Raw genomic sequence first — 27858 nt, forward strand, 5'->3', positions numbered from 1 at the left:
CTTTGTGAATATTTTCTCAGCATTGACTTTGTCAGGGTTTTAGCCTCCCTGTTTCAGTTGGCATGAAAGCTGTGAAGGACTTTGCACCCAAACCACTTTTTCTCCAGCTCACTTTAGGCTGGTTAACAGTTTGGGTGTGTAAAAGGTGCGTTTGAAGCTGTGGAAGCTGGTTGGATATTACATCCTTAACAGGATACAACTCTTGTAGCTAAGGCTACTGCAACAGTCATCATTCGAGCATCTACTGAACAGATGTCTTTTCCATCCGACTCAGTGGATGGGTTATCAAGTTCCATCTGATCTGACCTTGGTACGTTTTTTTAAGCTCTTGAATTCAGGGCTTAGGCTCCTCCCCTACCCATAATTCCCTGCCCCCACAATACTTCAGATGTCATTTACTGCCTGTTAGGTTGAGACGTGATCTTGAGGCTTTAGTGCTCATAGTAAAGATAAGTGAATTTTTATCTAACTTTAGTCACAGAATTTATGCAGATTTCCTTATTAGATAGACAGCTTAGTGTTTTCTGCCTTTTATTTGGTAGATTGTGACTTAAATCCTAGTCACTTTCTTCTTTCAATTAAGAAATATTTTGAGTTTTATTCCTGTCCTTTCTCCCTCCTTAAAAAAGAAATTTAAGTAGGATTTTATTTTCTTGTATTAATATTGCTTTTTGCAATACAGTTGTTGTATTTTCTGTTATTTGAACTGCTTTTGGGGTACAGTAGCTCTTTATTTCATCCGACAGTAGAGTTTCTTATACTTGTTTGCTGTGCTAGTATGTCTGACAAGGCTTCTGTCCTTGAGTAAATGTAGTGCATGTGGGTACAAAATTCCTCTCCAAGATCCTCACACTTTGTTTTTGTCTATTGCTTGGGGGTAGACCATTGAGATATTGAGTGCACGCCCTGTGCTTCTTTCAGAGCCAGAGCTGTAAGTGACAGAAGAAATAAGTTGGTCTTAAACGTCTCCTTACTCCCCAAGTGGGACATTTCACTTCTTTGGCTTTCACCTGTACTTCACCATCCTCAAAGAAGCGTGACAAGTCTAAAACTTCTAAAGATAAGGCAAAGGAGAGGAAGAGGGGAGTATAGAGAAAGAGTGACAGGAGGAGAAATCTTGAATGCAATCCCAGCACCCATCTTCCCTGTCTGTCCCAGTGCTGAAGACTCTGAGGCACTTGGATCTGGTTACAGGACAAGAACACATCTGGATTCGATCTCAGTCTCTTCCATGTTAATTTTCTCTGGAATTGGCCAGTCTTTGGCTCCATTCCCCCCTACTTCAAGTCATACTGACCCACTAATCCTTCAGACCACCCTTCATGTCATGTTCATTTAGGTCCTTTCGATCATCGAGAAGCCTTTCCAAAGTTGATATTGCTAGGATGATGCGGAAATTTCTTAGGACACAGATTCAGATGTAGTCCTACCACTGCCTCCCTCACCAGGTCAGGTCCCAATAACACCCTTATTGGTCTCCCTTTCTCTGGTCTGCTCATTGAATCCAATACTCACGATACCAAGTGATGCCCATGAGACAATGTTGGAGCTGACATCTTGGTTGGCTTTAATTCTGGCAATTTTTCCTCACCCTTTCAGTGCTGATACTGTCCGATCACAAAAGGTCTCTGGGCCAAGGTATGGAGGTCAGGTTTGACTCCAAGGTTTTCTAAGCCATCTCTGCCCTTGGGTACTATAGCCTTAAGGAGCTCAGCTCCGGTATCTGCTTTGGAGCCAAATTTGGTTAGGGCTAGGGACATTCCTTCCTTAGGGTCTTCTAGTTCTAAGAGGCCTTCCTTGGCACCAGTCTCAGCTTTGGCTTTTGAAACATTTGAGTGTTTTCTCCAGATCAAGGAAGAGGTCTTTTATATGCACTAGGCACCATCTCAACCCCCTTCGGATCCTGTAGTTCTTTCTGCTCATCTTGTCAGACAGGGATGGCCAACCTCAGTAAGTCTCAAGGGTTCTCAGTTGGTTAGTTCCCCTCCAATTCCAAGCCTTCTCTGGAGCCTCCAACAGGAGACTACAGGAAATAGTCTTGTTGGAGGAGGCATATAGACTCATCTTGTAAATCACTGACTGAGGATACTGACTTTGAGAAAGTAGAGGGGGTCCCCAAGATCCCTTCCAGAAGGCTTCTCTTTTGGAGATGATCCTCAAAGTGATGAAACAGAGGGGTTTGGTCTTTCAAAGCCCCCTCTCAAGAGGAGTCTGTGTTCCCCAAGGCTTTTGGGACTTTCTCATCTACTTTCTGATTGGTCCCACCCATAGAAGAGCTCATTGATTTGATTTTGCAGTAGGCTTGAAAGGTACCTGACGTGGTGGAACAGATTCCTTGAAAATCTAACAAAATTGTTGTCAACCAAAAATAGGCCATATTGGAGCATGGGTTCTACTGCAGTTGCCATGGTGGTGGTGGCAGCCAGTAAAAAGGCGCTTTCTGCTGAGAGCACCTCTGTCCATCCTTGTAACAGGGAGTCCAGCACTTTGGACAGATTTGGAAAGCAGAGTTGCACTTCATTGACATTAGCTCTCCACACGATGAACTACCTGACCCACATGACTCTCTTTTACAGAGGTACTTGATGAAGGAACCAAGTCCCTCTCAGGTAATTTGCCTGATGATATATAGAAAACTGTAGAATTGTAGCTGTCTACTCTCCAGTCAGTGTCCAGTGTGTCCATCTGACAGGTCTTCAGCACAGCCGATGGCAGAGTTGAAGGCCGCACACCTGGATGCATCTCTGTGGTTTTGTAGAAAGTTTCAAGATATCCTTCAACAACACTCCCTTTGATTGCTTAACACTCTTTAGAGAAATGAGTAGGAAGGCCAAACTCTGTTTGCTGTAGGTGCACATCCACCACTCTCCGGATATTTTTTCAGAACCAGAAGGGTGGAAAGAAATTATCGTTTTACAAATCACAGAACTTTGCCCAGGACACTTCTGGTAACAGAGTCTTCCCCCCTCCCCAGGCAGGGGGGAAAATAACTTTAGTAGATGTCTCCCAGGGGGCAGACATGTCACAGAATCGAGGGTTTTGAGGTCCCTTTACAAAGAAACCATTTTACACTTCTAAACAGTTGCCTGACTTCCTTACTCTGGAGGGAGTTGAGGGGTGCTGATCTCAGCACCTTTATTTTTTATTTATTTTATTTATTTTACATTTGTTGACTGGACTAGTCTAACTGGATATATGTCCATTTTCAGTAGAGGCCCAAGGAGAAAGCTCTGAGACAATAAAAGAAAAATTTTATACAAATAGTCCACAAGAAAAGTGGAAATACAAAATAATTACATAAGTATACAATGGATTGGCAGGAATATTATAGCAAACAGTTTTTTTTAGCTACAATATACGAAAATAAAAAAAATGTTCTTTTTCAGTTTATATATATATATATATATATATATATATATATATATATATATATATATATACACACACACAAATATATATATAAGAAAAACAAAAAAGATATTTAATGTACATAAAATTCACACAGCACAGTAGGGAGGTACAAAATAAAAGAGAAAAAAATGTTTAGTCAAGTCAAATATAGAAGGTAGAGAAGTCTCAGCAAAAATAATTCAGTTAGGGAGTCAAATTAGAAAAAAGGAGAAAAGTATCAGTCAGGCTTGGAGCAGGGGCAAAGCCATTGGGTTGTAATGAAGTTTTTCAATTGTTTCTTGAAAAGGTTGGTGGAAGTAAGGGAAGTTTTTTCCAAGTATTGCCAACAGCATTTGAGAATAGGCAGTTCCCCGATTTGTTAATGGATTTAATGGTGGCAACTTGTAGCTTTTTAGCAGATCTTAGGGTTGGAATGTTTTTATAAGAATTTAAAAGGCTACAAAGTATGGGAGTATTTGTAGGATGATGTAAAATCTTGTGAATAAAAATGAGTTGCTGGAAAACTAGTTGGTTTTGTACTTCCAGCCATCCTAGAAGTTTAAGATTAAGGCAGTGGTGAGTACAGAAAGGGGCACTGGTGGCAAATTTGGCTATGTTGTTTTAGGCAGTTGCTAGTTTATTTAGATTGCTTTTGGATAGCTTTGTATAGATAGGGGAGGCATAGAGTAGGGTGGAAATGAGGTGGGTTTGGGCAATAGAGATCTTTGCTGACTCTGTAAGAAAAGGTCTGATTCTACAGAGGAATTCAAGTTTTCTATTTACTGATTTAATAGTTGAATTAATGTGTGTGTCAAAGTTGAGATGGTTGTTTATTATTACACCGAGGAGTTTGGTGGTGGTTTCGGGAGCTATTTTTGTGCCATTGTTTGATTTCACTATGAAATTGATAGAGGGGGACTTCTGTGTGGGAGTAAATAGTAGTAATTTAGATTTTTTTCGGGTTCAGGAGGAGACATCTTTGATGGAACCAGTTTTCAACTAAAGTAAAGACTGCATGCTAGTTTGTAGTTTTGCAGGGGAGGATGCGGCGCATATCAGAGTCGAATCATCAGCATATTGTATGCATGTAGTTTGAGGAAGGGAGGTTTTTAGATCATTAATGAAAATTGTGAAAAGGAGAGGTCCAAGAATAGATCCTTGAGGGACACCAAGGGTGATAGGAAGCTGAGAGGATAGATTGTTTTCCCACAGGACAGCTTGTTTTCTGTTTCCAAGGTAGGATTGGAACCATTTTACTAATTGAGGATCAAGAGCGAGTGATTCAGGTATACCTATCAATAGTTGGTGGTTAACCATATCAAAGGCCTTTGAGAGGTCTATGAAGAGTGCAGAAGATAGAAGGTTAGTATTCCTGTTTTTATTAATGCAGTCTGTAAAGGATAGAAGAGCTGTTGTAGTACTATGGTGTGGCCTGAAACCATGTTGGCAGTCAACTAGTAGGTTGTTTTGTAGGAGGTACTGAAGTAATTGCCGGTGGATACATCTCTCCATAATTTTTGCTAGGGGAGAGAGAAGGGCTATGGGGCGGACATTTGATAATTCATTTGAGGTACCTCCCTTATGCAGAGGGATGATATAGGAGACTTTCCAGATGGGACATAAGATTCAGAGATAGTTCTGTTTATTAGGATAGAAATAGGGTAGGCAAGTACACCAGCTGCAATTTGCAGGTATTCAGCTGGGAGAAGGTCAGCTGATGGTGTACATGGTTTAAGTTTAAGAAGCAAGGAGTGTATTAAAGATGTTGGAACAGGCTGAAGGTTAAAAGACTGGGGCAAGTTGGTTAGTGAGGGAAATTTAGTGGTGGTAATAGGTGGTAAGGTAGTTGCTAGTGATTGGACTGTTTTAGAGAAAAATTTGTTAAAGGTGTCGGCAATTTGGTTGGGAGAGGTTTGGGTTAGGTTAGAGGGGGGTAGGTGTTTTGGACTGTCCTGGGTGGAGTAATTTGTTGATACCTGACCAGAACTTTTGAGGATTGTTTTGTTGGTTCTGTTGGATTTTGAGGTAGTAGTTTTTTTGTCAAGGATTATGGATTTTTAGTGGTATTACGAATTTGTCTAAAATTTAGGTGATCAGTTGGGTTTTTAGTTTTTCCTCCATTTGGAGCAGAGTTTGTTTCTTAATTGAATGTTTACCCTTGTGTCCTTAGAGAGCCAGGGAGCTGGTTTATTTTTTGTTACAATAGTACAAGTGGGAGCATGGTGCTCAAGGATCTGCAATAATGTTTTGTTAAAGTATGAAACGGCTTCGTCAAGAGGTAGGTATTTTAGGGGAGACCAATTGCAAGCTTTGAGCACAGCTTGAAAATTACTTGGGTTGAGATATTTTTTGTTTCTGGTAGTTCTAAAAGCTATTTGATTATGAATGTGAGTATTTTGCCTAGAGATGTAAGTAAGAGAATGGTCACTAATATTGTCAGGGAGTATACCTGTTTGATAAGTATGGGGGTCATTATTTACTAGTATCCAATCTAAGGCAGTTTGTTTCTTGCTAGGTTTGTGAGTTCTGGTAGGGAAGGTAATGGTTTGGTGGAAGCCAAAGAGGTTTATATGCGTAGTTGGAGTGGCAGAGGTACAGCTATTCCAATCAATATTAAAGTCACTAAGGAGTATGGTTTCTTGTGGTAGGGACATAGAAAGCCAGCTAAGGGTATTTTCAAGAGTACTGATATTGTTCCCTGGGGAGATGTATGAGCAGATAATGTATATTGATTTCTTAGTATTAATTTGGAGCTTAGAGGTTACATTTTCTGCATAGTTAGGTGGTGGAGGATGTAAAGCTAATGATGTGACCTTCAGTTCAGATTTGAACAGTATTGCTACTCCACCTCCCTTTTTATTTAGATGGTCTAGTCTGAGAATGTTATAGCCTGGAGGGACAATGTAATTGTCTTTAATTGTAGGTTTAAGCCACGTTTCAGTAAGGCATAAGATGTCAAAGGAATAGATGTCTAATAGGGCATGTAGCTGGGTAATTTTGTTATTAACACTTCTTATATTGAGGTGATTTATAAGTAGAGAGTTTAGGCTTTTTGGGAAATTGAGGGGAGTGGTAGTAGGGGCTGAAAGAGTATTAGGGGTGGTGAAGTTAGGACCAGGGTTTGGGTGGATGTCACCGTGTAGCAGTAAGCAGTTTTGAGGGTTACATGTTTGAATATTTTACAGAGAGAAAGGTGTCCTTTTTCATTTGGAGATATTTAATATGGGTTAGTTTATGAAAGTGTGGTAGAATGAAGGATGAAGAGGATGTTATGTTACAGTGTGTTAGGGAGGTGATAGGAGAGAGAGGGCTTGTTTGTCTTGGGAGGTGAAGAAATGTAGCAAAAGTTAGGGATTCATAGGAAGTTAGGAAATGAGATATAAGTAATGAGGTGAGCCTGATGGATAAGAAAATAATGTTAAGGTGTGTAGGCCTACATTGGTTATACATAGTTAGAGGTGTAGGGTGGTGGAGGTTAGGCTATTTGGAAGAAAATTGAAGACTAGTTGTGATGTGTGGAGTGTTTGAGGGAAAAGGAGCCAGTATCTGTTAATTGGTAAAGAGTTGTGAAGTGAGGTAATTGGTAGATTAGGATTGAGGGTGTGGCTAGGGAAGTATAAGGTCAGGTGCACTGGGGGTGGGTGAGATTTGGGGGTAGGGTAGGGGAGCGGAGTGAGCCCACAGGGTGAACAGAGCGGGTAGAGACGAGAAAAGTGTTTGGCTTAATGAAAGAAAACAATCAGTCAGTGAAATGCTTATTCTAGAGGGAGAGATTAGTTTACTGGTCTGGATAGAGTCTAGAGATGCTGTAGTGGTGGCAGTAAGAGACAAACAGTTTACTATAGGGATGATAGTAGAAATGAGAGGGGAACAGTCTGGGCAGAGGGAATAGTCTTATGGAGGTGGAAGGAAATGATATGCTTGAAAATCCTATACGTCGGGAAAAGAAAAAACTGTATTTAGGAGGAATACCTTAACTGGGATAGGGGAGACACAGAATTGCAGGCAATACAATAGAAATTGTACAGAGAGAGAGGCGACAGAGGACAGAGAGGGAGGTATGGCTGCTGGCTAACCTAGTTTGGAAGTGTACCTTAGACTACTAGAAAGTAGTAGTTACAATAAACACATAGTAGCCAGGTTTGTAGGAAAAATGACATACTTTCTGACTTCCTTTCTTGGAAGGGTGCAGAGATATAAGGTAGTTAGATGAGGCAGTAGGAGATTATTACTGGGTTCCTTTACTTCAAGCAGTGAGATTTGATTCCTAGTTCAGGATATGCAAGGTTGAGGAGCTTGGAACTCTGGGAGAGAGAGAAAGAGCTGTAGTGAAAAGAAAAATCATTCTTTAGAAAAACTCAAAAATGCAAAGAGTGTTAGGCATAAACCAAAATACTATCAATGTACACACCTTAATGAATTAAATACACATATAATACTGTAGCAGGCGGGGGAGCTACTGGATCTAGTAACAAATGTCCATAAATTACAACACGAATCCTAGAAAGACACCAGAAAAATAACTATACATTGAGTTGTTGTAAACAGCAACAGAGTAAAATAGTTCTTGCCTCCTAGCAGTTGAACAGATGAAATCCACAAGTTAATGTAGTAAAACAGTAGTAAGGCTAGTCCTAGTATAATCAGGAAAAACAATAATTGCTGCAGTCAGGTAACTCTGGCCAGTACATAATAGTATACAGAAAACAAACAGAATCATGCAGGCTTAAAATAAAACATAAACGCCGTTTCTAACAGCTGTTATCTAATATGGTTTAGCGATTTTATCAAATGAACTGTAAAGCTATCAAGTTCTGGTGTTTAATTTACTGCTCATTCACTGGGCGGGAAGAGAGTCGCTAGATCCAGCAGGCTTTTAGATAAGTCTTAAACGCAGTTCAAAAACATCACTTATCAACATGGAGTAGCTAATTATACAAAAGATCTATAAGATAATTTGTTCAGGAATTCAAAATGCTGAGAAATTCAGTAATCCACAAATGTGATAGTCGCTAGTTCTAAGGCCTTAAGATAAAACATAAAACGCCGTACCTAAACAACTTTATTCCCATATGGAATATCCCTCTATCCAGGAGATCTAAAGATTGGAGTGGCATTAACTCGCTTAAGCCTTTACTAGATGAAAAATATGATGGTCACTAGAGCCAGCAGGCTAAAATAAGCATAAGCACCATTCCTAAACAACTGAATTGCTTAAATATGAGGTACCTTATTATCTTAAAGCATTCCTTAGGTAAAAAAACAATAGCCGTTAGTGTCTCCACGTGCAGATTCACTGGGTGAAAAATATTAAAGTCGCTAAACCCAGCAGGTTTAAAATTAAACAATAACGCCTTTCTTGAGCAGCTGTTTGCTAATATACTTAAAAGTTCTAACTATGAGGTAATACCTAGATAAAAATCAATCACTGCTAGTGACTCCACGCAGTTGACGCAGTAGAGAAAATATGCTAATAGTTTTAAGTAGGGCTAAACGCAATAAACAGCAACAACATCTACCGGATACTCAGCAGGAGAAAAACAGTCTTAAAACAGCAGTTTTGTGTGAACTACTATACAAGAAACATTTCTTTTTTTTCTGTAGTGTAAATTAATACAGTCAAAAAAGAAAAAAACAATCACTTTTCTACTAACAGCAGAATGTTCACTAGAACCAAGGGCGCACAGCAGCCAAGAGAAGATGCAAATACTAAGGGATGGCTCCACAAGGGGCAACAGTATTTAAAGGGTTAAAAGGGATGTGAAGAGGGAGGGGAGTAGGAGTAAATGCAGGTAAAGGGGGAGGCGATTACGAGTATATGCAGGTAAAGTAGGTGGGGCTGACTATTACCGTGTACGATAGACTAGGTATCAGGAAAAAAGAGTTAGGCTGGAAGAAGAAGTGAGGAGTGATAGTGATAGTGCACTGTGAATAAGTTAAGTGAGCAAGACAGAAGATATAGGTCAGATAGAAGATGTAGGTAGTTAGGGGAGACAGATAAGTCAAAGTCAAGAAATAATAGAATTAAACGCCAGAGACAAGAAAAGTGTTTGGCATAGAGAAAAAAACAACCAGTCAGTGAAATGCTTATTCTAGAGGGAGAGATTAGTTTACTGGTCTGGATAGAGTCTAGAGATGTTGTAGTGGTGGCAGTAAGAGAAAAACAGTTTACTATGGGGATGATAGTAGAAATGAGAGGGGAACGGTCTGGGCAGAGTGAATAGCGTTATGGAGGTGGTAGGAAATAATATGCTTGAAAATCCTATACGTCTGGCAAAGAAAAATCTGTATATAGGAGGAATACCTTAACTGGGATAGGGGGGAGACAGAATTGCAGGCAATACAATAGAAATTTTACAGAGAGAGAGAGAGAGGCGACAAAGGGCAGAGAGGGGGATATGGCTGCTGGCTAACCTAGTTTGGAAGTGTACCTTAGACTGCTAGAAAGTAGCAGTTACAATAAAGGCATAGTAGCCAGGTTTGTAGGAAAAATTACATACTTTCTGTCTTCCTTTCTTGGAAGGGTACAGAGATATGAGGTAGTTAGATGAGGAAGTAGAAGATTATTGCTGGGTTCCTTTACTTCAAGCAGTGAGATTTGATTCCTAGTTCAGGATATGCAAGGTTGAGGAGCTTGGAACTTTGTGAGAGAGAGAGTTTCTGACTTCCTTTCTTGGAAGGGTACAGAGATATGAAGTAGTTAGATGAGGCAGTAGGAGATTATTACTGCGTTCCTTTACTTCAAGCAGTGAGATTTGATTCCTAGTTCAGGATATGCAAGGTTGAGGAGTTTGGAACTTTGGGAGAGTGAGAAAGAGTTTCTGACTTCCATTCTTGGAAGGGTACAGAGATATGAGGTAGTTAGATGAGGCAGTAGGGGATTGTTACTGGGGTTCCTTTACTTCAAACAGTGAGATTTGATTTCTAGTTCAGGATATGCAAGGTTGAGGAGCGTGGAACTTTGGGAGAGAGAGAGAGTTTCTGACTTCCTTTCTTGGAGGGGTACAGAGATATGAGGTAGTTAGATGAGGCAGTAGGAGATTATTACTGGGTTCCTTTACTTCAAGCAGTGAGATTTTATTCCTAGTTCAGGATATGCAAGGTTGAGGAGCTTGGAATTTCTGACTTCCTTTCTTGGAAGGGTACAGAGATATGAAGTAGTTAGATGAGGCAGTAGGAGATTATTACTGGGTTCCTTTACTTCAAGCAGAGATTTCATTCCTAGTTTAGAATATGCAAGGTTGAGGACCTTGGAACTTTGGGAGAGAGAGAGTTTTTGATTTCCTTTCTTGGAAGGGTACAGAGATATGAGTAGTTAGGTGAGGCAGTAGGAGATTATTACTGGGTTCCTTTACTTCAAGCAGTGAGATTTGATTCCTAGTTCAGGATATGCAAGGTTGAGGAGCTTGGAACTTTGGGGGAGAGCGTTTCTGACTTCCTTTCTTGGAAGGGTACAGAGATATGAGGTAGTTAGATGAAGCAGTAGGAGATTATTACTGTGTTCCTTTACTTCAAGTAGTGAGATTTGATTCCTAGTTCAGGATATGCAAGGTTGAGGAGCTTGGAACTTTGGGAGAGAGAGAAAGAGGGTAGTAAGTTCACTAGAACCAAGGGCGCACAGCAGCCAAGAGAAGATGCAGATGCTTGGCTAGCCATCATTCAAGATTCTTGGGTGCATAAGGTGATCACCAGAGGCCACATTATTCCCTTTGCTTCTCCCCGACATACAAAATAAAAATTCTCAATGTTCTACCCAGTAAAGGGGAATTTGGAGCAGCAGAAGTATCAAAGCTGCTAGAAAAAGAAGTCATCCAGGAGGTCCTACCAGACCAGGAAGTATCCAGGGTTTATTCAAAATTTTTTTTGGTTCTGAGAAAGACCGGAGACCTCAGGCCCATTCTAGACCTCAGTGACCTATATCAGTTTGTGAAACACAGTTCCAGATGTTCACAGTTTAGTCCATTCTTCCTCTTTTGAGGAAGGATGACTGGATGTGTTCGACAGACTTTAGGATGCCTACTACCATACCAAGATTATGAGGCAGTCCAGGAGGTTTCTCCATTTTCAGCTGAGCGGCAGTCACTTTCAGTTCAGAGCACTGCCCTTTGGTCTCACTACCAAATGCATGACAGTGGTGGTAACATATCTAAGATGCAAGGGTTCTGTCTGCTTCCCTATCTGGGTGACTGGGTCCTCACTGCACCCATCAGGAATCTGCTTATCCAATGCAGGGGCTCCTTGCTCCATTTTTCTTATCCCTTGGGAATTACTGCAAACCTAAAGAAAATCCATCTGACACTGACTCAGACAATAGAATTCATAAGGTACCATCTGGATACAACACCCCAAATTGCCAGACTTCTAGATCCAAGTGTTCACACACTCCATCAGTCCCCCAGCAAGTCTATTCTTCATCTACTAGGATCAATGACTGCATCCATTATGCTAGTTCTTCAGACAGGATTTTGCTTGAGAGTGCTGCAGTGGACCCTGTCACATGTAACATTGACCATTGAACTGCTGCATTTCCCTATACATCTCATACCAATATGCAGCTATCACATTCTTTAGTGGTAGATTCTCCAGTAGTCACCCGGTGTTGACCTTTCACTTTTTCATCCCTGGCAACCATGGTGCCCACAGATGCCTCTCTTCTGTGGTTTAGGGCATTTTGAGGAGAAGATGGTTCCAGGCCCATAGACTATGACAAAGGCCAAGCTTCACATCAATGTCTTTGTGATTAAGAAAGTCCTCCTAGTGTTGCAGGCCTTTCAGGATTCCCTCCCCAAGGGTGTGGTATCTATCTAGAGAGACATGTCAGTTGTCTAGTATATTAACAAAGAAAGGGGAACCCATTCATACCTATTATATTGGGAAGCCATGATGTTGTGGCAATGGGGAATGTTTCCCTAATCCTTTGTAGTGACAATGCACATCTCCAGGAGTTCCAATGTCTTGGTGGACAAGTTTGGCAGAGCTGTCCGTCTACCTCATGAATGTTCCTTCACCAATCAGTGGCAAATATGATTTTCAGTCGCTGGGGTTATCCATGCTGTGACTTCATTGTTTCCTACCTGAACACTTAGTGCAGCAGCTACTTTTCCCTAATCCCCTGAGAGGGTCAGTTCCTGAGGGATATTGTCCATAATTGGCCACTGGATCTCCTTTATGCATTTCCACTCTTTCCCCTCATAACTGTGTTTCTGCAGAAAGCAATGTAGTGCAGGACAACAGTGATTCATATTGCCCCCTTCTGTCCCCAGCAGTTCTGTTTCCCTATCCTCTGGCCTCATCTTAAATACCCTTCCTGGGTGCTGGACCCTCTTTCAGACCTTCTATCTCATCCTACCAGCCAGCCTCACTGACACTTGAAAGCCCTAAAATTAACCTTATGGTTCCTCCAGTTCCAGTGAGGCCAGAGATGCTATGCTTTCGACTTATGTTATTCCCATTTTATCTTTGCCACAAAAAACAAACCTGAGAAAAGTCTGTGAAAGTAAGTGGCTATTTGGGCTTCTTCTGTTCTTTCTCAGCACCCTTACCATCTATTCTGGACTTTCTGGCAGGGTTATTCCAGCAAGGTGCTAGGTTTTCGACAATTAAGGTTTAACTAGCAGCTATATCTAATTTTCATGTTTGGGAAAACTAGACCTTCAATTGCTTCTTTGAAATATTCCTAGGCTTTCTTAAATGGAACACTTCTTATATTGAGGTGATTTATAAGTAGAGAGTTTAGGCTTTTTGGGAAATTGAGGGGAGTGGTAGTAGGGGCTGAAAGAGTATTACGGGTGGTGAAGTTAGGACCAGGGTTTGGGTGGATGTCACCGTGTAGCAGTAAGCAGTTTTGAGGGTTACATGTTTGAATATTTTACAGAGAGAAAGGTGTCCTTTTTCATTTGGAGATATTTAATATGGGTTAGTTTATGAAAGTGTGGTAGAATGAAGGATGAAGAGGATGTTATGTTACAGTGTGTTAGGGAGGTGATAGGAGAGAGAGGGCTTGTTTGTCTTGGGAGGTGAAGAAATGTAGCAAAAGTTAGGGATTCATAGGAAGTTAGGAAATGAGATATAAGTAGTGAGGTGAGCCTGATGGATAAGAAAATAATGTTAAGGTGTGTAGGCCTACATTGGTTATACATAGTTAGAGGTGTAGGGTGGTGGAGGTTAGGCCATTTGGAAGAAAATTGAAGACTAGTTGTGATGTGTGGAGTGTTTGAGGGAAAAGGAGCCAGTATCTGGTAATTGGTAAAGAGTTGTGAAGTGAGGTAATTGGTAGATTAGGGTTGAGGGTGTGGCTAGGGAAGTATAAGGTCAGGTGCACTGGGGGTGGGTGAGATTTGGGGGTAGGGTAGGGGAGCAGAGTGAGCCCACAGGGTGAACAGAGCGGGTAGAGATGAGAAAAGTGATTGGCATAGAGAAAGAAAACAATCAGTCAGTGAAATGCTTATTCTAGAGGGAGAGATTAGTTTACTGGTCTGGATAGAGTCTAGAGATGCTGTAGTGGTGGCAGTAAGAGACAAACAGTTTACTATAGGGATGATAGTAGAAATGAGAGGGGAACAGTCTGGGCAGAGGGAATAGTCTTATGGAGGTGGTAGGAAATGATATGCTTGAAAATCCTATACGTCGGGAAAAGAAAAAACTGTATTTAGGAGGAATACCTTAACTGGGATAGGGAGACACAGAATTGCAGGCAATACAATAGAAATTGTACAGAGAGAGAGGCGACAGAGGACAGAGAGGGAGGTATGGCTGCTGGCTAACCTAGTTTGGAAGTGTACCTTAGACTACTAGAAAGTAGTAGTTACAATAAACACATAGTAGCCAGGTTTGTAGGAAAAATGACATACTTTCTGACTTCCTTTCTTGGAAGGGTGCAGAGATATAAGGTAGTTAGATGAGGCAGTAGGAGATTATTACTGGGTTCCTTTACTTCAAGCAGTGAGATTTGATTCCTAGTTCAGGATATGCAAGGTTGAGGAGCTTGGAACTCTGGGAGAATGACGATGACAAAGGCCAAGCTTCACATCAATGTCTTTGTGATTAAGAAAGTCCTCCTAGTGTTGCAGGCCTTTCAGGATTCCCTCCCCAAGGGTGTGGTATCTATCCAGAGAGACATGTCAGTTGTCTAGTATATTAACAAAGAAAGGGGAACCCATTCATACCTATTATATTGGGAAGCCATGATGTTGTGGCAATGGGGAATGTTTTCCTAATCCTTTGTGGTGACAGTGCACATCTCCAGGAGTTCCAATGTCTTGGTGGACAAGTTTGGCAGAGCTGTCCGTCTACCTCATGAATGTTCCCTCAACCAATCAGTGGCAAATATGATTTTCAGTCGCTGGGGTTATCCATGCTGTGACTTCATTGTTTCCTACCTGAACACTTAGTGCAGCAGCTACTTTTCCCTAATCCCCTGAGAGAGTCAGTTCCTGAGGGATATTGTCCATAATTGGCCACTGGATCTCCTTTATGCATTTCCACTCTTTCCCCTCATAACTGTGTTTCTGCAGAAAGCAATGTAGTGCAGGACAACAGTACAACAGTGATTCATATTGCCCCCTTCTGTCCCCAGCAGTTCTGTTTCCCTATCCTCTGGCCTCATCTTAAATACCCTTCCTGGGTGCTGGACCCTCTTTCAGACCTTCTATCTCATCCTACCAGCCAGCCTCACTGACACTTGAAAGCCCTAAAATTAACCGCATGGTTCCTCCAGTTCCAGTGAGGCCAGAGATGCTATGCTTTCGACTTATGTTATTCCCATTTTATCTTTGCCACAAAAAACAAACCTGAGAAAAGTCTGTGAAAGTAAGTGGCTATTTGGGCTTCTTCTGTTCTTTCTCAGCACCCTTACCATCTATTCTGGACTTTCTGGCAGGGTTATTCCAGCAAGGTGCTAGGTTTTCGACAATTAAGGTTTAACTAGCAGCTATATCTAATTTTCATGTTTGGGAAAACTAGACCTTCAATTGCTTCTTTGAAATATTCCTAGGCTTTCTTAAATGGAACATTGCTTTTTAGACCCCTTATCTGTGATCCATTTCCTCCTTGGGATATTGCCTTGCTGCTTCAAACCCTAACCTGATCTCCCTTTGAAATCAGCAGTATCACTAGGCCTAAAATTTCTGTTTTGGAAAACTGTGTTCCTGGTGGTCATCACATCAGCTAGAAGAATTTCTGAGTTACAGGTCTTTGCCTTGCAAATCTCCCAATTTGACTTTTCATAAGGACAGATTATCTCTTTGATGAACCTAAATTTTCTTCCAAAAATGGCCATAAAAGATGCTCTTAACCAGACTATTAATCTAACCATTTTTTCTCCATTTTTTTTTCTAAAAAAGGAGAATATATCTTGCATCACACCATCCATTAAGTTTCTACCTACATTGTACCAAAGACATTAGGAACACATATCAACATTTTTTTCCCTTCTCAAAGACCAGATTGGTTCATGGTGTTTCTAAAAGTCTCATTGCCCAGGTTGCTTTCTGATTTGTATTGCTTTTGTCAATAAAGAAAAGAGAGTGGCTCCTTCACATAAACCAAAAGCCCATATAACCAGAGCAGGGTCAGCCACCACTGCTTATTAGTACCAGTAAATGAGATTTCTGATGCGGCTGCTTAGTCTACAGTTTACTCCTTAGTCTCACCTTCCCTGTCTGCCTTTGTCATCTTTATCAAAATTGTCATGTACTGGCTCATGATTGATCGAATGGACCTGTCCAGGGCCTTGTCAATTACTTGGCCATGAGCTGACTTCTCACCTTTGTTGTTGATATGCTATCCAGTTTTTTTGGATAAGTTATTGGATACAGTGGGCAAATTTGATCTGAGGTATTGTAGGGGCAAGACAGAATTAACGGTAGGGGAGGAGCCTGCGTTCTGGAACCAAGAACTTGAAAAAAGATAACGAGGTCTGATCCAATAAATCATCTGTTGAATGATCTGGATGGAAGAAGACAACACTGATCTAGCATTGTGATAAGTACATAACTTTTACTTATGGTAAGTTTTTACAGAACTGTACTATGCCTGTAGAACATAGTATAATTTCAGTAATAGTAATATCACATTTATTTATTTATTACAGTTTGTTAACCAGGTAAGTGAACTGGTCTGTTGACCCATTTCAGTTATGACCCAAGCATAATGAAATGCTAAATAACATGCTAAAGGTATTAAAAATGCTGACCATAAAATGAGGTGCTACTTACATACAGCAAATTGAAAGCAAATTAGATTAAATAAAATATAAAATGGTGTGTGTGTGTGTGTGTGTGTGTGTATATATATATATATATATATATATATATATATATATATATATTGGAGAAAATTGCAGTTTGGAAAAACAAAGAAGTTGATATAAGGTGCACTGAAAATGGCTATCTACACATTGATGGTACAACTTGTATACACATGATCATTTGATGGTTTAGCTAGTGCATTGTTTCCCATTTCAGGAGAAAAGCTAAATCAATGACCATGCTATTGCAATTAACCAGCGTCCCAAAAGCAATTGAACTTTGCTTCCTTGTGTAAATGTTCATTCAGTGAGGTTTTGACAGATTGTAATGGTTGGTTATTTTTAAGTTGGAAGGCTGTTTCAAACAACAGGCCCTAATCTAGGCTTGAATGCTTATTTCCACTAGTTTAAGAAAAAAATAATAAAAGACTAACATTTTTGTATAATGTCAGTCCCTATTTGCTAGTAAAATTAACCTTAGCAGATTTCACTGGGTGCTTTTACACATTTTTGTACAGAGAATCAAGGTTATGCAACCAATGTCTTTTATTACCACTGTAAGACTGTGTGATTTTAAAGGTGACTGCAGTATTTGTATTGAATTAATCTCTGCCATTGTAAGACCTCAGAGTGAAAAATAGAAGGGGTGTAGGGCATAAGCTACCCATATCATTGTGTGTGTGTGTGTGTGTGTGTGTGTGTGTGTGTGTCTCTCGGAGTGGGGGTGGGGTCTAAATGTCCACTTCCATCTTGACTTCAAACTTTTATCAGTCATGTCAAGTGTTCATTTTTGGAACATGGATTCTTGATTCAAAAACCTGCAGTTTGAGCATTTAGTTCTTTCATTTCTATTGTGATCTTTTCAGAAAGCCTGAGTGAAGGAAAAGAAGACAGTGCGCATGCCTTCATATTTGTCTAAACTGGTACAGCTCCTTTCTTATTTGCTTCACGTTTACCACAGAGCACCAGTAATTTCAACGGGACTCATTGTTAGCAGTTTTTGTTCCACTTTCTTTTCTGAGTAACATTTTACATACACTGCTTGTATTTTTTCTGTTAACATGTATAATTCATTCTTCCTCATCTATTTTCCTTTATTTGTAGCCCTGCGGAGGGATTTGGTCAGACAAGCTCAAGCAAATAATGAAGAGTTTAAATTGAAGATGCTGACCCTGGAGAAAGAGCTGGATGAAGAGAGAGGAGAGAAGAAAGCAATCAGTTCAGGTAAAGTTGATAAGGAGTCCTAAATGTAGTATTTCTAAAATGTTCAACACTCGCCTATGTAAGCAGTGGTACCCAAATGTTATTCTAAAGAGGAAAAGAAAATCATGGTTTAGGACTTGCTCAAGCAGCTCTGTTAGCACCTATAAGATCAGCATAGATTGACCAGTGCAATGAAAAACGTACTCCCATACTCTTAGCTAATGTCAGTTACACTAAAAATTCTAATTCTGATTCACACGCTGTTGTGAAATAACTAGTTCAGCAGATAATAAAAAGAAAATGCAGCCTTTTAGAGAATAGACTGATTACTACATTTATTTTATTTGATGTTTGCTTACCAGAAAAGTCTGACTGGCCAGAAAATACCCATTTTTAACGGAGGCCCCAGAAGAAAAGCTCCACAATCACACTCTTTCAAAAATCAATTACGGATATTTTAAATCACAAAGTATTGTGTCATACTACAAAACATAGGAGTAAAAAATGTTGTAATGAGAAAAACTTAGAACATATGTTTCATAGCAGAGTGCAATGAAAAACAGTAACATGAATTGGAGAAAATATGTGAGGAAAAACTCATTAGTTATATTATTTGTTACATAGATTAGTGTGCAATAAATGAGACCTGAGATATATCTAATAAGATATTTAAAAGAGTTATTACAGATTCCATGATTAGAGACAGTGAGGTGAAGTTGAGCAATATCTTAGTTTTATTGATGATCATATTATGATTATAGAAGGAAGAGGGACTGAGAGAAAAGGAGATTATAAGAATAGTGCAGGGTAGGGTGTCTTCATTTAGCTTAGGCGAGTATGGTGGAAGAGAAAGAGGTAGAGGCAAGATCTTCAGGTAAGGTTGAGGGGGAAAAACAAAAAAAAAATTGGAGTAAGAGGTTGGAAAGGTTTGTGAGATGTGACTTAGGTTGAAGAGAGCAAGTGAAGTATAGTGAGTAAGTTCAGCCAGGATTGGCACAAGACCAGGTCCATGATTTTGTGAAATATTCTTGTAGGGAGAATTTAAAGGTAGGAAGGTAAGAAGTAGTTGTGGTGGTTAGAGGTGTAGGGAGTTCCATTTTTTTTGGTGTATTGTTATAATGAACATAACAGCTAACCTTGACTGCCAGGTACTTCTGCTGAGCACTATTGAATAAAGAATACAGAATTTAAGTTATTTGAATTTAATTTATATTATGCTAGGTGTTATTCTATATGTATTAACAATATTTAAAATATATTGTTAGAGCTTCTGGGTTGTCTAGTTTGGACAACATGTTTCACAATTTTGTTTTTTAATCTACTTTATCTGTTAATAGATGTTAGAATATGGACACTATTAATAAAGTAATCTGAGAGGTATCCATTCACAGACTTGATAGATTCAATCCAGTTTTTGTGTTTAGACAGAGTAGAGGTGGTGTAGGTTTGTAACTGAGTGGGAACGTTATATAATGATGTTCAGAACAGAACTTTAGTCTATGCTTTATTTTGCAGTATTGATTCGTTTTCCATTAGGCAAATCCTTATTTATAACTAAGATATATTAATAGGATATGCAGATATTTTTTGAATTTTGGGAACTGCTCCTAAGCTTGTTTATAATAGCAGTAATGTATCAAAACCCACTTCAGAAAAAAAATCAAGGACTATTTTTTAGGAAAACGTTCTATTGTTTCAGAAGCCAACAGGTGCCTTTCTCTGCAGCATCTGTAAACAGTTCAGGTTTGTTAATAGTAGTCCTATCATTATGTTAGAAGGCTTTAAAAGAATTATTAAAGTTGCCAGAAAATACACTTGTACATCAAATGGTGTTCTTTATCTGCATCATGTCAACTGTCACACAGCATGAAACTGGCAAACACCAGAGGGAAATGTAGGCCAGAAGCAGGGTGAATAACTGACATTATTTAAAATATGAAGTGTAAGTCTCCATGATTGGAGTGCAAGACGGATGATTGCAATTCTTTTCTGAACACAGGCTGACAACTAAGGTGTTGCAGAGTATGTTGAAACTTGCTATAATATCAGTAAAGACGTTTTGCAGGCAAGTGAGCCCAGTACAATTTACATATGCTAAGTCTGACAGTGTAAGATTATAAGGTACTACAAGCTAACAGTTCCCTTGTTTTTGCTTTTTTTAATTACAGTTACAGTACCTTGCAATTACAGGTCTGTCACTTCTGTCTTGTTCCTTGGGCATAAGTCTGTTTTCTAGAGAGTGCCTTGGAACTTTGGACATCTTAAGGAGTACTGTACCCAAAAATATCCCATGAGTCCTGAGAAATGCTGTTTCGTTCTGCTGCAAATTGCTCTTAAATTCCATATTAGTGACAAATGCCATACTAATGAAAAGTACAGTGCTTTCTGGTGGTAAAACTTACCAGATATGTTTGTAACATGTTGGCTGTCAGATTAATAATTTTCCAAGCAGTTTGCTATTGCATTGCCTATTAACTATAGTGTTTCGTGTTGAAAACACAGCAGGTTCAACTTCCTCAACAAGTTTTAAATGTGATTATGGGACAAAGGTTTGTCCTTCGCAATTTCAGCTCACTATGATTGTGACCCACCATTGAGTTCAGTGCATACTTTCTCTAAGCATTATCACCTTCCATATTTTGTATATATTCTTGTATATATTGTACATATTTTTGGTGCAGGTATTTTGGGCTTGTTCTTTTTAGGGTCTTCTGGACTGCAGCAATGGGGATCCTCGAACATCTACATTTATGGTAGGTACAAAACTGTACTTTTTGTGTTGGTGACATGCTACCATTCAGACAGAATTGCCTGTTTGAGTGATTTCCCATATAAGCTACATCTTGTTTCCCTGAATTCCTGGAAGTAGGCTAGTATTTATTTATTTGTTTGTTTTTTTAACAAAAAAGAATAAACTTGGATGTTCTGTGAGGCACATTACTACTTCGCTCATTTTTTCATATGCAAGTTGAAGCTATGGAAAGTAAATCTGTTTCTTCATAGGTTCATAGGTGTTTACTAGGATAATGACCACAAGGGCCTTTTTAAGCCTAGCCATGCATCCCATCTCTCTGACAAGTTCTGGTACTCTTGATAAGTGTAAGTAGGGGCTTGGTAGAAGAAACATTTACAAACGGGCCTGTGAGATGAAATATTTACAGGTTAAATGTGTCCATTACAGACATAGGTGCCAAACCAGGGATGAATTTTCTGTTCCCCATCCAATTGTCCAAGTTACACTTGAATTGGGTTAGGGAGGAACTCTGCTTCACGTGTATGGGGATCCTGTTACAGAGACTGAGAAGTCTCTGGGAAACATACCTGTCTCTCCAGCAGGTCCTATTTATATCACAGGCAAGGATTAAGTCTTTAGAATGGGTAATTTTGCAGGAGGTCAGTTAGAGTGGAGTCTGACAATGCCCTATATGCCAGGCACAGTTCTCCTCTCAACAGCCTGTAGGAGGCAAAATACAGGAATAGGGCCTTGAGGCGGTCTGCACAGGACATTTTACTCATGCCCTGTATTCTTTTAGTGAGGAACCTCTGCGGATGTTCCATTTGTTGGATATGCCTGTTTAGCTACATACCAAAGGGGGCATTGTACTCAGTGATAGGACTGATGAATGTCAAATACAGTGGAACAATGACTTCCTTGGACCTAGATGCCATACCTTTATCAGTTGTGCACCATAGAATGATTTTCTTACTACTGTGGACATGTGATGGTAAAAGACTAGATTACTGTCTATGTGCGTCCGTAGGTCCTTAACCACTGGGTCAGCTCCAAGTATGCGCTGTCAATATCATAGTTACGAGGGGTGGATGACTTCCCAAAGGATACTATTATGCATTTCTTGGCATTTAGTTTTAGTCCATGCCTCTGACACCAGTTGTTTGTCTCTGCCAACCCTTCCTGGAGATTATTTCTGTCGGTGTGGGATTCAATGACAGCTCCTAATTTGCAATCATCTGCAAATTTAGTAAGCCATAGGCCATTGCCATTGGCCTTGACCTCAGAGAAGTAAATGCCAAAAAGGAGTGGTCCAAGGACTGATCTCTGAGGGACTCCACTTGTGACTGGCCTCTTTGTAAAGGTGGATTCCCCAATTCTAACTTCCTGGGTCCTGTCTGTGAGCCAGTTTGCTGTCCACTGGGTGACATACAGGTTTGTACCTAACCTCTTGAGTTTGTCAAGAATGCCTGGGTGGGGTATTGTGTCAAATGCCTTGGCCAGTTTGAGGTAGGCAGTGTGAACCACTTTGCCTTCATCCATTGCTTTGGTGACCTTCTCAAAGAAGTCCACCAGGCTGAGTATGCATGATCTGCCCTTGATGAAATCAGACTGGGTTGGGTCCAGTGTCTGGAGGTTTACTATATCATTATTGATCATTTCCATGCTGAGTCTTTCCATGGCTTTGCATATAAGACTAGTGAGACGCATGGGCCTGCAGTTTGCAGGGTCTGTAGATGACCCACCTTTGTGCAAGGGGATCACTGTTGCTGTTCTACATTCATGAGGCGTGAAGCCAGTTTGGAGGCTAAAGTTAAATAGGAATTCCAAAGAGCCTTTTAGGTCATGTTTCATACTATTTAGAAGATATCCTGGGATACTGTCTGGGCCAATAGATGCAGTTTTCATGACCATAGAGAAAGGACTAAGAACCTGTTCTTAGTGATACCAGGGGGAGTTATATTTGATGGTATCTCCTGAGAAAAGGTTGAGGGGGAGAGGGGGTAAAGTGTGAGCTGAATTTGTCGGCCCGTAGGTTTGGTACATCTTCTGGCTTAGTATAGGTTGCTCCATTTACAGTGAACTCCACACAAAATTATGTATTGCCTTTGAGGTTGTGGACATAGCTAAAGAATGCCTTGTGGCTGTCCTTGGCTTGGGAGGCCAAACATATCTCAAATGTGGTTTACAACCACTTGATGGAAAAAAAAATAATTGTAATACTGCAGCCAAAGAGCCAGCGACACTCGTTCTATGTAAAAGTCTGTAAATTCTACTATGATACGATGATGTAAAGCACAATGAAAATTTCGCCAATAAAATCTTCTGGTACACAGATAAAAATCTGTTTAATTCCACAGCATTTGAACAATAAAAAACACAGCACAGTATAAACTTCACAAGTAAAACTCCTAGCGCCTCGGCCACATTAGCCTTTACAGAGTAAAATGCTCGCTCTAAGCATAGTAATTTATATCCAGTTTAAAACTAATTAATCAATTAACTGTTTGAAACATTTTTAAAGCAGAATCAACATCATTTTAAAGCTATTATAACAAAAACTAAATAAAACTCTGCCAATGACATTCTTTATTTAGCCCAATCGGCTGCAAAGTATTACATTTCATTATAAAAATTGATTCTTTTTTTCTTAATAAATATTTCAGTAAATCTTCATTGGAAAAATACACAGAAACATGTTCCAATACTGTTACTTGTGAACTGTCAAATTTACCTTTGTGAACTGAATTAAAATGTTCTCCTACAGGGCTGATTATTTTTTTATTTTTTATATCCCTGACATGCTCTTTGATTCTTTCACCTAAACTTCTCTTGCTTTCACCTATGTAAAAACAATTACAAGAACATTTTATTGCATATATAATACCTTTAGTTGTACAAGAAAAATAACTCTGCGTTTGAAACTTTTTCCCATTAATATAATAAAACGTGGGTACCAAATATTGGCAGATAGAACACTTGCCACAAGAACCTGTGCCCAAGCTCTTCACATTATTTATTATCAATTCCTTGGGTCTATTATATCTACTATGTACAATAAAATCTTGTATATTGCATCCCCTTTGATAAGATATTCTCAAATCTATATCAGACAAGCTATGTACTTGTCTCTTAATTATCAATATCTCAAATTTGGCTTTGGTAGATTTTATTTGTCCTCTGAAATGTTTGTTAAGTTTGAGAGTGCTTTTATCATGCTGGGTGATTTAAATCTTAATTTTTGCCATGATTTTCTCCCTTCTGTTACAAAGCCTGCTGATTTTTGTGATTCCACCAGGGTGGCTTGTTTTCTGATTTTTTTCTGTACTTCTTCCTGGTTGGTAGAACTGCCTCTATGCAGTTATTAACAATGCTTGTATAGGATTTCTGTGAACAGTTTTGCATAGGTAGCAGTGTTCTCAGGGTTTATGGGGGCTTGAAATTTTGCCAGATTATTACTTAATAGCAGGAAATTAGCCTTAGAGTAGTTCCCAAATATTAAAGGGTTAGGTGGGGGTCCAAGTTTTATTTTTACTTCAAAGAAGACCATTTTGTGGTCTGACTTTACCAGAGAAGACATTACCCTAGGGAATCTGCCGCAGTCTCCCATATTAGTGAGGACCAGATCCAGTATGACTGCACCCCTGTTTGTTGTATTTGACAGTCTTATCCAGGGAGTTTGTGTTTATAAAATCCAGGAATAACTGTGCCTGTATGTTTGCTGTCATATAGGATTCACACTTAATAGTGAGTGTGAAGACTGATAGAGATGGGTGAAGACTGCCAGCCTAGCCAGATAGAATTGTGCAGATAATTCTGTCATTTGTAAATATGAATGTTGAACTTAAAACAATGTGGCAACATTGCCATCTGTTGTAAAGAAAGCTAAGTCAAGCATTTATTGTTGGTCCTTTGAAATTAAAATTATTTCATCACTGCCTTTGATGTTTTACAATTCGGCTCTGGCCGGGCTAGATGAAGGCTTCCTGCCTGTTGTTTTAAGGCTAAAGTTAATGACCAGAATTTACATGTGGAATGTCCTTTATTGCTCTAAGTGTAAAAGAATGTAAATGCAGTTTCTGTCAGCCTGGTAACACCAGGAAAGTGTGAAATGATGTAATGTTTTATCAGAACTGCAGTTTCAATTTAAACAGTGAGAACCAGAGATTATTGAGCATTTTTGTCTGAACATCCAACTCAGCACTCTGCCTGTTGTCTTATGTAAGTTGTTTTAGAAGTGTGTTTTCTTGTAGATAGCTAGAAGCTATAAAGATTAGACTAAGTGTTTTTCTGTGACGTCAGAACTGTACTACTTATTTATTTTAAGTATTTCTGTGTGATCTCTGAACTCTTGACTAGCACTGACTGTGTAGTAGAAAGTATTGTCTTGTGGTTTTAATTATTCATTATTAAATATTTTAAAACCTTTTAACTTTGGTTGGTTTGTGTAGAGATAAGTTAAGCTCTGGAGTACATTGCATATTTATAGAGTTTACTGTCCAAGTCACTCTAATAAGCTTTGAGACTGTTTAGTCACATCTACCAATTGGATAATAATATTGCACAGTAATAATTGGACACCTTTTAAGGGCCTTTGAGTAGCTACTGATTATTAGTGGGTGGTGGCAGCTGGTACTACAGTATAGTCTGGGTAAAAAGGGGCACAGCTGGAGAACCTGTGCCAGCATTCCCCAGAAGTGTCTGTGTGGTTGCGTAAACTCTTATCTCAAAGTGTGTGTGTGTCAGCTACTTGGGCAGGGACACGAAGCACTGGTTGGACAGAGAAGTTGCTGGAGATTTTAGCTTGCCCACTAGGCTGAGATCTGGATCCTAAAGCTGTACCAGTGGGGAGTCTTGTTGGGGACCTGGGGAGCAAGGGAGTGACCAGCCCCGGACTGACTGTGAACTATGTGTGCTCTTAGGGGAATTGCACTTTACTGTATTTGTTATCCTTTCCTCATATATGAGACGCCCTCTCTGGTGTTAGTGGTGAGGATTGAGGCTCCTTGATTGCTGGGCCAAGGCATGGGTGTCACAGTGGGGTAATTAAAGTCGCCCATAATTTGGTATTGAGCTGGATGGTGAATGTTTCTAATAAGTTTAAAAACATGGTATGGGTTTCCTGAGTCATAGAGGTGGACATGCAGCTTGCAAGGAAGTGCATTGGATTTTGCCTATGGTAATTTGAACATTGAGTAGCTGAAGTGCATTGTCCTGTTTGACCAGACTTGAAGTATATTTATTTTTATGTAAATTGAGACACTTCCACCTTTAATCCCTATCTATGTAGCTGCTGGTCTAAATGTGTGGAAGGCATTATAACCTTGTGTCAGGAAAGGAGATACTGCCAGCCCAGCTATCTGGAATTTTGTAAATAATTATATATAATTTGTGAATATCCACATGATTCATATGCTTGAGTTGCAAATGTATTAGAACTGTATGTTATATGTATATCAAACTGCTGGTACAGAAGTGTGTGTTGAAAAGGGTTGTAAAGTACTGAGCTTTAAAAATGTATCCACAGTCTACCCTACTGGAACAGAACAGAAATGTACATGCGCTATTGTAACTGTTTAGATGTATATATTTTAATAGGGGAAAGTGGAATACAGAAGGTTAACTTGCAAAACTTCAGAAAAAATAGTTGAAATTAAATTACTTTATAGCTACACCATAAAAAAAGGATGTTATCTTTCAGTTTCAGTGTGCTAACAGACACAATGTCTAGAGCAAGATGTTCACTGTATTGTCTTGGAAGTGTTTTTATTGTTTTATGACTTCAAGGATCTACCTTAGATCTAAGAAAAACCTTTGTTTGTCTTTTCACAGGTAGATGTTAAATGCTACCAGCTGCATCAATGGTTGTTTTTCACCTGGGTAGAGTACGATGACAAGAAGTGATGTCATCCTGCAAGCTATTCCAGCAGTAATATTTGAGATAGTAATTTAAGAGCTCTCTGAGGGAGAATGAGTATTCTGTATTTTTCTTTGAATTGACAACATCAGCTGGAAGACTCACTCACAACATCTGCCTTGCTTGCTCTGTAAGTTAACTAGGATATAGTAATTCTCTAGATATAGTCAGGAATATACCAAAGGTTAATTTAGTTGATTTCTTTATTTATTTGATAATGTCCTGCAATGTTTTAAAGATTTCCTGTGATTTTGAACTCTGTTACTATGATTATATACTGAGTATTTTTTGTTCTTTTATTATTTATTAACTATATTTAAACCTTTCATTACGGCTGATGTTTGAGAGACATATTTAAGTTCTGAGAGTACTTGCATATTTATGTGGTGACACTGAGGGCCACTCCTAATAACCTTCCTGCTGGTCAAACTACCATTTATATTGATAGTAACATTACACAGTAAGATTGGACACTCTTTGTTAAGGGCCTTATAGTAGCTGATATGGGTGTGGCTGGTGGCAGTGATAACTACCTTATAGTCTGGGCAAAAGGGGGGATAGCTAGTTAACCTGTGCCAACCTTTCCCAGGTGTGTGTTTGTGTCCGCTGTTTGGACAGGGACATGAAGCACTGTCTGGACAGAGAGGGTGCTGGAGGTTTTGGCTTAGCCACTTAGCTGAGATCTCAACCCTATAGCTGTGCCAGTGGGGATTCTTATTGGGGATCTGGAGAAAGAGGGAGAAACCAGCCCTGGACTGACTGTGGTCTCTGTGATCTCTTAAGGGAAATTGCAGTTGATGCAGAGAGCTACATCTATAAATAGTGTGTGTACCTGTCATCCTCCCAATGTACATCTCCCACTATTGCCAGTGTGAGGATTGAGGCTCCTTGATTACTATTGACAGTGATGGGGCGTCACACCTTGCACTGTTGGTTTGCTCTCCGTAGCTTTAAACCATGTCTCAGTTGTAGAACAGAGCATGTGTTGTAACTTTAAGAAGCATTTCAAAGTGAGGGCATGTGCGCATAGAGAGCATGTGCAAGCAGCAGTGCCATTTTGAGAGAACAGCCAGAGTGTTAACATGTATGAGTGCAGTAGTCAGTCTGTTTATAAGTTTATTTAAGTTTAAGTTACTAAGCCTCAGTCCTGATATGTTTGTATATAATAAAGCTGCTTGAACCAAACCCACAACCTTTTGCCTGTTTTATCCTGACTGGACGAGTGACATCAGTGACCGCACAGATGTCTGCATTCTCTAGAGTGAAGAGAGCTTCAAGGGAGTGGAGTTTAAAAAAAAAGACTCCTAGCATTGAGCAGTAATACCTTTAGATTTTCTTGATTTTTGATTTATGTCAGAAGTACTTTCAGTT

General features: G+C 39.6%; 1 protein-coding gene across 1 annotated transcript in view; it reads left to right on the forward strand.

Annotated features, from left to right (window-relative positions):
- The window catches only part of CCDC153 (coiled-coil domain containing 153), a 271504-nt gene that overhangs the window by 63214 nt on the left and 180432 nt on the right, over window positions 1-27858 (forward strand). Inside the window, exon 3 of the mRNA XM_044079456.1 lies at window positions 17741-17860. Coding sequence (XP_043935391.1) covers window positions 17741-17860 — 120 coding nt within the window. The remainder of the gene's footprint in view (window positions 1-17740; window positions 17861-27858) is intronic.

Source organism: Protopterus annectens, chromosome 8.part0 (genome assembly GCF_019279795.1).
Source record: "Protopterus annectens isolate FY-2018-M chromosome 8.part0, PAN1.0, whole genome shotgun sequence".
Classification (NCBI taxonomy): domain Eukaryota; kingdom Metazoa; phylum Chordata; order Ceratodontiformes; family Protopteridae; genus Protopterus; species Protopterus annectens.